Genomic DNA, 10,009 nt, shown 5'->3' on the forward strand with positions numbered 1-10,009 from the left:
TTTGAATTGTTCTTATTTGCACAGTCTTGCGGAAAATGCCACACCAACATTGATCTGCTTGTACCTGTGTGGGTGAATGACAAATAAACTTGAGTCTTGAATCTCATGGTAAACTCACCCAAGCTCCATATAAACAATACAAGTTTACTTACATTATCAATATAGATTACATTTCATAGTTAACAATAGAGAGACTTCCTGGGCATTGCAAGTATAGCTGGTTTTGAATGTGAGACGAATTGATTAATTGAATACATAGGACCACAAAGGAAACAAATGCCCAGGACCTTGTTGTGTTATCCTTTTAACCCAAGTGTTACTGTACTTCTGTGCTGTTTACATCTTTGACTAATAAAGTATTCAATCAATCAATCAAGACATTAACAGGGTACATTTATAAGCCAATATTATAGCAATTACAGTCAACTATGGGCAACTAGCCAATTCTGCTACTTGTGAGTTGTGATTCTTCATTTGCTTTTGCTTTTTGCGTTGCTTTTTCAGAACTTATGGAGAGCCTTTCTTATTTTAAAGACGGGGTGCCGTGATTTTCAGTGATCCCCCCCCCCAAAAAAACATAATCATCAGGTATTATGGTTATACTAGGAGGAAGATATTTTTCAAAAAAGTGTACAGAAATTGTTGAAATTATGTTTTTATGTGGACACGCCTCCAGTTCATGAAAGTATACCTGGTTCTCACCTTAGCACCTCCTCCACCACCTTAGCACCACCCACCTGTCCTAGTCCCTCCTCCTCCTCATGCCCACACCTGTTGTGTTATGATAATGAGGGGGAGGGTATATTTTTACTATGTCACTAAAGGGCAGTTTTTCTATTGGCACGTTTGACCCTCAAGGTTTCAGCCTCCAGGTAGAAACTCAAAATAGTCAGAGAAGACATAAAACACCATTAAAACACCACCAGGGGGCTTAATGAAGTTCTATCAACCTCATAGACACATGAAAAACAGAAAAAGTGCAAAACCATGGCACCACCTCTTTAAGTAATTTCCATATCATTATTGCTTAAAGCAACTGATATTGTTGTCTAGATATGGACTAGTATGTAAATATCTGTAGTTTCCCCATATCTATTGCCTTACCTTCAAAACTTCAACAAACACACACTCTAGGTAAGGCCTAAACTGCTCACCCATGGAGACACTTTGAAATGGAGAGAGTCATCTCAATCAGACAGACCATGCCTCTACACGGGTTCTGCCATTAGGTAACGGCGGCTTTAACGACAAGGCTAATTAGCCTTTCACTGGAGCACCAGTGATTATCTGTTACATACACTGGCGAACTATAGCCTTACAGTTGTCAGGCATGGCTATTTCTGGTAAGAGGCAAAAGAGGAATGCCATATGCTGTTCTCCAGTGAATGGATTAAGTTAGTGTCCAAAGATTACTCATTAGAGTACAGTAGTGTTAACAAGCGTGCATGTTCTCGCATGACTGTGTCTGTACTCTGTTCATATGTACATATGGACAATGTACAATATAGACAGCATGTAATGGCAGAAGAACTGACATAGACATAATAATGAGAATGACACACATGTTGGGTCATGTTGGGTTAATGTATATATTGAAACCCTGAGGAAGACTGTATAGGTCGAAACGTTGGTTTCATTTCATCCATATTAAAACTTTCTGCATCGTGGCTAAGAGCTGTGCGGCCTCTTCCTTGTCAACATTATTATCTGCCGTGGCCAGCACCTCATCAACACAGGTGTGCGCTCCTCACTCTGTGTTTTCCGGGTTAATGTATATAACACTCTATTTGGAGCCAAAATAAATAGTCTCCCGCACACCTGCAAAAAGAGCATATCCACTTGTCCTGTACGAATCTTTCATCTGTGAATTATCTGGTTTACCAGGTATGCATGGTAGATTCCCTGTGCAGCGAAAACAATCCCTCTGTATTTAGGTACACCAAGAAGTATTGCACACACAATTATTGCACTGAAGTTATGTATCAAAGAAAGGTGTGCTAAGTAGAGTGCAAATCACAGCACTCATGTCAAACCTCCCTCCACCTTTCTGTCTGTCTGGGGCATGTGATTACAATATTTTTGGGTTGTCTGTATGTGTTTTGAAATGGCATAGGGCAATGGGGAGAAGACTTAAAATTAATACATCATTATGGTACAACCATAGTAGACAGGCCATACAGTATAGACAAATCTTTGGACCGTGAACACATCGAAAAGTAGTGTGGCATGTTGTTTTTGCATTTTCACTCCCAAGTAGTCATATATTGACACTTGGTCAACCATATCCTATTTGCATCCTATTTGCGTCATCAGCTCATCACTAGGACAAACATGACATTGCAATGTTATTATAGCCTATTACAGTACATTGCAATATGTTGCATGATCCTCCCAGCTCCAATGTCAGTAGATCCTGCATGTAATTCTGAACAGATTCCTGAAATTCACTGTTCTGTGTAATCTGCATAGTACGGTTGTTAATTCCTTGTCTCAATTATATTTGTATCACCAGTCAATCAAAGGTTGTGATTTGAAATGTAAATACCAAGTTACGTGACGATATTCATAGCAGCACTACACTTCATTCAATTAAAGGAGCTACACCATGAATTTAAAAAAAATATTTGATATTTAATATCATATGGTGTATGTCCCTCAAACCTTTTTCAAAAGGTTTGAGCCTAAATCATCACTCAGATATACTCATCCCAAGTCAATTGTCTCTGGCTTATACAGCGCTTTCAGCTGCAATACCAAAACGTCCTCTTGGGCAGGGCCCCCCCTGCTACTGAGCAATTCTGTCTGTTAATACAAAGAAATATTTTTAAAAAAAATTAAAAGAAGCATCTAAGAAAAATACAAAATCGAAAAAAAAACACTTTGAACATTTTTGAACAATTCCACCAAGTGTTTGAGGTGCCTGTTTCACCCACTTCCGGGGGGCGGAGCCAAAATCCGAGCCCGAAGTATTTGTTCGTAGACCCCCACTTAGGGGGGGTAGAAAAAGTTTCGGAGCGATTCGGGCACTTTTCATTTAACATTGGGTTTGCCATCAATAATGTTTGTGACATCATAAACATTTCCATTCTGAGATCGCCTGTTCAGACACGCCCATTCTGGAAATCCATGAAATGAGAAGGAATGACTGAATTTAAAAAAAAAACATTTTTTTGGGTACAAGAGACACTGGGGACCCCAAAAAATACAAAAAAACAAGAAAAAAGTGATTTTCATGGTGTAGACCCTTTAACACATATGTATGGGACACACAAATTAAAAGGTGTGTTGAGGTTGATGTGGGATCACACGCTACAAATTACAATGCCACAGAGATGAATCTAAGGGATTCAGTATGTCCTGTGTGTGTTTGCGTGTGTGTGAGTGTGTGTGTTCATGTGATCTCTGTTGTGTTCCCACATGACGGCAGGAGGCAGCACCTGTGGTAGGGGAAATCCTCTATCTACCTAACTGTGTGTGTGTGTGTGTGTGTGTGAGTGTGTGTGTGTGAAAGAGAGAGAGAGAAAGAGAGGGAGAGAGAATTCGAAAAATTAATCACGACTTACTAGGCTCCTCCAGGCAACTACAGGGGCTCCTCCACAGAGAGCTAGTGAGGGGACCTGCTAGCCAACATCCCCTGTGACCTCAAATTGATTCAAATGAATTGTTATATTATGAGTATATAATATTATTATTCAGTGTGCATAATATAATGTAGGCCTATTTGTAATTAAATGATTACGGTATCTATTATTTTTCATGGTGTGTCACCATGGTGTGACTGTCATTGTGAAAATATGTATGCAATTATTTTCCATCAGAGACTGGTCAGGGAACAGCACATTGACTATATCCACATTGACAGTTTAATCTGTGATGCATCAAAGATTTATACATTTTGTTCACTCTGAGATTTGTAATAGTCAGTTAGAACGGAAAATTAATGTCTCAAGTTAATGTGATATTCAGCTGCTAGAGCTTTGACGTCAGAGGGATGGACTGTTTTCAAACCTTTTGCCTGTATATACTGTATACCTTTTATGCAAATGTTTCTTATTTTTATTTCTACTTATTAATCTAACTGCGGTAGTACATGTAGGAAGCTTGCCCAAAATAATTTCACCCTCTATACTTGGCGTAAACCTGTGATGTGGCAATTAAGTTGAATATGAGAATAGATAACTGAAATCTGATTCCAAAAAGCTTTATCATGCAAATAAGCTGAGTCACATTCTGAACATGGGCTACTGGACTCACGTCAGCAATGTATTAAAGAAGGTTGACGACTCAGTATGGCCTGTGACTCAATGTCCCTTGAGCTGTACCATCTGTAAATTGTCACCTGCCATTGCCCGACAGCACACATCATGAGCCATAACAAGAGACTGAGTTTTATCTAGCAGCTGTCAGGCAGTCGCCTATGCTTAACTGATTTGTATTTTACTGACGCACTTTTAATCTGTTTCGGACTTCCATTCGGACTTCTAAGCAACATGATACTGAAATGCACTATACTGAATGCACTACATGTGATTTAGGACCTTTTTTAATTACAAGATACTGATTTTAAGAGTGATAGGGTTGGGGACAAAATCAAATATGAGAGAAGTACGTATTGTTGGCGAGCACCTGTAATTTGTACTTTTTTGATATATGCGTGCTTCCCTTTGGACTTGGACTCTATACAAAATCTAATATCACAATATTTTTGACAAAATACCTTTATATCGATATTTTGACGATAATATCGTATTATGACGACAATATAAAATGTATCTAAATTTTGTAAACATTGTCAAATACAGCAAAAATAGCTGATCTAAAAGCTCACAACACGCTGTGATTGTTGACAATTTTTGCAAGTATAAAATAAGGCTTATGTGATTAAAACGTTAATAGTAGCCAGGATGGAGAGTGTGTGGAGAGAAGAGAATGTTAGACGGTATGGAAGGACAAAAAGACAGGGGACAGACAGACATGATGGGAAGATGTAATAACAGGGAACTACAAAGATGTAGCCTGAAGCCTGACATTTTTAGGATAGGGGTAAGATGGTCTGGACATCTGGACAAGTGAGATGTAATAGGGCAGTACAATATCCATATCTGTTGGGGTAAGATGGGGCGGGGGAGTGGTCAGAAACAGGGCGGGACAAGAAGAGGATGGGAGTAACAGACATCTTGTCCTAAGCTCATCTGCTGGGAGCCATGTGGTCTTATGCAACAGTAGAACAACAGGTAAGCTGTTGATTTGTTACTGCACATGGCTGTCCGTGACGCTTTGGTCCTCCTGGGACATTAGTACGACAACACTCTCTCTTCCTACCAGTGGATTAGAACCCAGGGCACCCATGTGGAAAACCAAACATCTACCTATCAGCCAAAGGAAAATACCCCCTGGCCAAGGGAAATATTGGGCTTCTAGGCCAGATGCAGGGCTACTCTGCTACCCTAACTACACTGACAATTCATATTGTGCAGACCATGAAAGTAAATGAAACAAGTAAGGAAGGAACGTAAGGAACCAAATGCCAACAATGTATCCACGAGAAAATAAATAAAGGTTGAATGAATGAACACACTCATGTTACAAACTTAAGTTAACACCACCCCAAATTAGCCTGAAAGAGGTAGACCAGACTTATTGGATCAGTTATGGACAACTCCCTATAAAACAACTGAAGTTAACCTTGAACAAAGCACCCACGTGTTCTAATGGACCTTGTTAATTTAAAAAAAGACAACGATATTTTGCTTCATATTTCTATTTAATTTCATAGTTACCAGACACTGGGAGATCATGATAACTAACAAAACAAGGTGTGGTGCATAACTAGATCCTTGGGTAACCTGGAGCAGAGAGGTCAATATAGCACTGCCATCTAGTGGTTGTATGTATGACTGAATTGAATTACCAGTATGCTAGTGCCTGGTAAATGGTTTCTTGGGTTGGAAAGATTTTCCTAAACGGCCAGCAGTGCCACTATTAAGAGCAAGACCTCTGAAGCTTCATCATTCTGATTCAAAAGGTAAGAAAACCTTTTAAAACTTTGACCATATAGTTGCAATGTCACAGCATTTGTGAATGCATTACTATGAAATTGTTTATTTGCAATTTTCTTACTGTGCTTTTAATAGGCTAACTCCAAATTGAATCATGTTAATGTTTAATGTGATTTTTTTTGCTGTGGCATTTTTAAAATAATTAATTTGAAACTTTAATAGCGGATGTGTCTAACCAGAATGTTCCAGTGTGCGGGGAGACTGTGGGTTCCAGAAGCACACTGGATTTGTATGGTGAAATACACACAGACACTTGCTTCCCAATCGAGCTACAAACAGGTATCAATTATTAGAAACTAACCATGACTCAAAATATATTTATTTTTAATCACAAATAGCCGGGAAAGAATTCAAAACAAACAAGCAATTGTTAAATGTCTGACATAGCCTACTTTAAAATAAATTGAGAGAAAGCACTGCAAAGCAGAATGCCTGCAACACTCCAGATTAAACACACCCAAGGTCCACAGCTCAACAATATCATGAAACTGAGAGAACAGCCAGCACACAATAAATGTCCTTTTCACATATATAGTAGTTTATTTACCTCTCCATGGACAGAGCAATGTTGCTCTGTCCATTTATTGTGTGCTGGCTGTTCTCTCAGTTTCATACTTAAAATAAATGCCTACTTAAGTACCCTTTTGCTGTAGGCCAGGTCTTTGTTAAAAAGTGATGTATTCAGGTTTGACTTTATGTGATGATTTACAAACATAGGCCTACACTGAAAGTGTGTTAAAACACAAGAGTAGGGAGTAGGGACAAAGGTCACAGCCGCTCTGAAGTCTGAACTGCGTGCACTGCACGTTAAACCACAAAACCAAGCTCTGGGTAGAAGCCAACTTGATTGGTGAATGGGAACCCACTGCAAAAACTACAAAGATCGCAGTGCGCTAGGAGCGTACTCAGCACAGCTTCCCACAGTTAGCTATTGGCGACGGATTTACTAGCCTATTGTATGACCTCCAGTACGGATGGAGCCATGCAGGGTTGACTGCACTCTGAGCCATGGATTCACAGGAGGAGAACGGGACAATGAAATATTCTTCTTACCTGCTGGAGATTCCGAGGCCTGAGGAAGTAGGAAATTAAAAAAAAAGTCATAAATGGACTCTAATTGTTCATTTGCCATTATGGCACTATAACATGACTTGATTATCAAAGTTTTTCTGGAATGTGATAGAATGTATCCTAACTGGTTGGAAATAATCGTAGTCGTCACCTACTGTATGGAGCAAAGCTGTTGTTAAGTTCACTGCACTTATTTCTCCTTGGGTTGGAGTAAAATACCAACAGTGATGATACTGTTCAGTTTACTACATTTTGTTGGCTAAAACAGATACATTAGCATCACAGCACAAACGTTATTTATTTGTATGTAAATCTGATTAGAAATATATTTTGAAGCCTGTGCACATATTTTGTGGAAATGTATAGGTTCTAGTGTCCTACTACCCTGGTCCCTTTGTGATCTGATTGTACCCTCTTCCCTCTAGATAACTGAAATGGCCAAACCATGGGCCTTGATCTCAGAGGTTGGGGGAGAGCAGGGTTACCTGGAAGAGCTAGCTGACCTGGTGAAACAACACTTCCGGACAATTTGCTACAGAGAACTTTTGCATGATCCCCAGCTCTATGCCCCCAAAATTGAGGCTATGTTTATTTGGAAGTTCAGCCCCGTGGCAGAGCCCATATTGCTTCAATCTCTCCCCAACTTGAAGGTGATAGCTAGCGGCGGAGTGGGCGTAGACCACCTGAACCTGCCCTTCATCGCCAGTCTTGGTGTGAAGGTGTCCAATACCCCTGGTGTGGTCAGCGCTGCCACAGCAGATATTGCCATGGCTTTACTTCTTTCATCGGCACGAAAGATTTTAGAAGGTAAGATTGTTGCTTGACTCGCTTCAAAGAAGCTTCTCTTAAATCCAGTCACAAATCCACTCTGCCAATAACCAAAACAAGCAATAAGGCTATAGCTTTTTGAGAATCCTGTTTTCATCAAAACATTGTTGGAACACATCTTTTTGGTCCATTTTCTGGTCCATAGGTCACCAAATTGCTGTGGATCCTAGGACCACCCACATACCACACAGCCTGATGGGATTTGAAGTCACAGGATCCACTTTGGGAATTATTGGGATGGGAGAGATTGGCTACAAAATAGCTCAAAGAAGCAAGGGGTTTGAGATGAAAATCCTTTATCACAATCGAACCAGAAGGTAAATAGTCTCATCTAGCAAGACTTTTGGAGATCTCCGCCTGCCAAAACATCTGGAGCCTTCTAAATTCAACAGCGGCAAGACAAACCTTCGCCTACTGCTTTGAAAAACAATCCTGATACCATCCAAATATGAAGGACGACCTAAAGACTTTGCATTGGTTCTGCAATGCGGTTTGTTTTTACATTTTTAAATCGTTTCCACCTAGTTCTAGCCCCTACATTGAATTTAGATGTCACCAGATGTTTCAGTAGGCAGTGATCTCCAATCGTCTTCGCAAGACTAGAAGAAAAAAACACAAACTAAAACATAGCACACATTTGACCAGGGACGGAAAGAGTACTAGAATATCCTACTCAACTGCAAAGTGCAAGTACTCTTACTTGCATTGAAAAAAGTAAAAGGAGAAACGTACTTCTTTTGAAAACAGTTACTTTGTTATATATGGTAACAGTGAACAGTACCTGTTTTCTCTGGGTGCTCTGTTCAGAAGCGCTGAAGATGAGATGATGATGGGTGCCAGTTACTGTGAGAACCTGGATGACCTGCTGAGGAGGTCAGACTTTGTTATGGTGGCTGTCAACTTGACCCCTCACACTGTAGGTCTTATTGGACATAGAGAACTGTCCCTCATGAAGTCCACTGCAACGCTGGTGAACATTAGCAGAGGTTAGCATTACTCTTCTCCCTCAAAAGTCCAGTTGTGTGATTTGAACCTTTGTGGTTGAAGGATTACTAGTGATTAAGGTAAACCTAAGTAAACTTTGTCCTAATTATATATTTGAATGCTTCTCAGGTGTAGTTGTGGACCAGGATGCTTTGGTCAAGGCTCTCCAGTGTGGAACTATTCACGGAGCAGCATTGGATGTGACTCACCCTGAGCCATTACCGAGGTCTGCAATATCTATTATTGTCCTTAAAACACACACACACACACACACACACACACTTAATCAGTGACTGACCGTCTACACACAATAAAGTCCTCAGTGTTAATTTATGTAATTGTACACGCTCTCTGAGTGATTTTATTGTATAGCACAAAAAAGAAATCCTCCTTGCTTATGTTTTAAAAGCCTGCTTTCTTTGACACAGGGACCATCCACTTCTTGGCCTCCCAAATGTCCTAATAACCCCTCACATTGGGATCAATACCTATCAGACTGCTAGGAAGATGGTGCAGAAGATGGTGGTGAATGCTGTGGCTGCAGTAAATGGTCTGCCCATGCCAAATGAAGTGAAACTGAACTGAGGGGGAAAACTGTCATTGTATCATTTTATACACACAGTGCAAGAGCTACCTCAGGTTTTGTGGCTACTTAAAGCAGCTTTAGTTTCTGACTTTATTAAATAGCATTTGTTATGCTACATTTTGTGTGTTGTTATTGTCTCCGCCAGAGGTGGAGAGTATGTTTTCGTTCCCGTCCCGCTGTGTCCCCCCCCCCCCCCTAGCCAAGCTAACATTGGTCAACCTTCACGTGACACGTGACAATATGTTGTCACCAATGCTTTTGATTGGCTAGCGAGACGCATGACGAAATAAAATCCTATAAATAGGTGTGTCACTTCAAAAAAACATTTATGTTTTTTGAAGTGAGGTAACATTGGTCAAGCTAACGGGATCAAGCTAACATTGGTCAAGTGACACGTGACAATATGTAATATAAATAGGTAAGACAGGATTAATCAGGAACAGTACTGGCGGAGACCTGAGCACATTCTCTAGTTATTATT

General features: G+C 40.1%; 1 protein-coding gene across 1 annotated transcript; it reads left to right on the forward strand.

Annotated features, from left to right (window-relative positions):
* Positions 1–7,067: 7,067 nt before the first annotated feature.
* On the forward strand, positions 7,068–9,527 carry LOC308095570 (putative 2-ketogluconate reductase; the record flags this gene model as incomplete). The annotated part of the gene is made up of 6 exons (XM_080442624.1): positions 7,068–7,139; positions 7,556–7,937; positions 8,104–8,275; positions 8,766–8,944; positions 9,072–9,168; positions 9,371–9,527. 6 exons carry the CDS (start codon positions 7,068–7,070, stop codon positions 9,525–9,527), a joined length of 1,059 nt encoding a protein of 352 aa, XP_080298750.1.
* Between the last annotated feature and the right edge of the window lie 482 nt (positions 9,528–10,009).

Source organism: Gymnoscopelus braueri, assembly GCF_963280865.1.
Source record: "Gymnoscopelus braueri genome assembly, chromosome: 11".
NCBI lineage: Eukaryota > Metazoa > Chordata > Actinopteri > Myctophiformes > Myctophidae > Gymnoscopelus > Gymnoscopelus braueri.